General features: G+C 54.6%; 1 protein-coding gene across 1 annotated transcript in view; it reads right to left on the bottom strand.

The window, feature by feature from the left end:
* Positions 1-814: 814 nt before the first annotated feature.
* Positions 815-1,335, bottom strand: part of LOC104617557 (cryptochrome-2-like) — a 2,386-nt gene continuing 1,865 nt past the window's right edge. Inside the window, exons 9-11 of the mRNA XM_010282908.1 lie at positions 1,220-1,328; positions 965-1,149; positions 815-891 (exon numbers count right to left, since the gene is read on the bottom strand). Of these exons, the coding sequence (XP_010281210.1) occupies positions 815-891; positions 965-1,149; positions 1,220-1,328 (371 nt within the window). The remainder of the gene's footprint in view (positions 892-964; positions 1,150-1,219; positions 1,329-1,335) is intronic.

Raw genomic sequence — 1,335 nt, 5'->3', positions numbered from 1 at the left:
TGTCTGTGCCCTGTTACCCCTCAGGGGCTTGCTTTCTTTCCTCGAGCTGCCTCTCTACTTGGGGGTGTGTCCGTGTAACGATGTCTCCAGCTCTGTGAGGTAGTAGGCACAGTGCTTGGCTTCGGTGGCTGCTGTGATGCTGTGCAAAGAGTTGGGGTGTATTCAGAGCTCTTTTCAGGAAGATAAACTGTTCTCTGGCTTTCAGGATAGCTGTGTGTCACGTTGTATTGGTGCCATAAATAAAGTGTGTCGATGGTAGGTATACTTAAAGACAAAAATAGCCTTATTTCCTCCTCTGAACGCCTTTCTGGGGTCTTTGAGCCTACCTTGTGCTCACCCTATCCTCAACCCGTTTCCTCATACTCTTCCCCAGGCAAGTGAGTAAGCCATAGGCTTCCCCGTGATGACCTGCCTGGTGACACCGCAGGTGAAATGCACTTGTGCTGCCCAGGGATTTCAACATGGTGGTGCTGCTGGTGGGTTAAGGCATGTTGTGAATCAAGCTGTGCTTCCTTAATTGCTTTGTTCCCTTTAATAATGATTATATTGTAGCTAAGGCAGGGGTGGGGTTAATCCAGTGGGGTGTTGCCCCTCTGGGACATGCTCTGGCAGCTTGGATGTTTCCAGGTGGGGCTCACTCACCCTCCTTCAGGGCATGTCCTCAGGTGGGGAGTTGATTTTTGGGGTGGTGGCAGCAGCAAAGTCACCACTCCTAAGGGGGGAGAGGGGAAGGGATTGATGTGAGGTGATAGAGCAAATTGGGACAAGTGATGCATGACCCCATCTGGCAGCTGCCTGAGGGTCCCTGTGGGGCTCAGTGCTGCTCAATCTTGGGCTTTTTCCTTTGCGATTTCACTGTGGAGGGGCCAGCCGGTGGCTCCCGCTTGGTGTCTGTAGGAGAGGAAGGCAATGTGGTGGCGGCAGGGCTGCAGGGAAAGCTTGGTGCCTCTCGGGGGATTATTACCTTTCTGGGCACGGGCCGCCTTCATGCGCCCCAGGTTCCTCTTGCTTGCTACTCCGTGTTCCACAATGGGCTGGGGGTAGTGGGTGCCCACCAGGCAGCCTGCCCGCTCCTGCACAGCCTGTGGTGCCTTCCAGGGCTCGTAGATGTACTTGGTGGGGAAATCCTTAAGGATGGGAAGGTATTTCCTGTGGCGAGGGGTGAAAGTCACCAGGGAGGCCACCCCTCATTTTGTGTGGCTTTGGGTTTTGCGCCTACCGAATATACGCCCCGTCCTGGTCTGTCTTCTTGCCGAAGGTGATGGGCGAGTAGACATGGAAATATCGGTGGAAGAAGGCGCTGCCCGATAGCCACAGCCAGTTCCCAGGGTTGGG

Source organism: Phaethon lepturus, unplaced genomic scaffold (assembly GCF_000687285.1).
Source record: "Phaethon lepturus isolate BGI_N335 unplaced genomic scaffold, ASM68728v1 scaffold24642, whole genome shotgun sequence".
Classification (NCBI taxonomy): Eukaryota; Metazoa; Chordata; class Aves; order Phaethontiformes; family Phaethontidae; genus Phaethon; species Phaethon lepturus.
The sequence above is the reverse complement of the archived record's forward strand: the minus strand, read 5'-3'. Positions and strand labels throughout refer to the sequence as shown.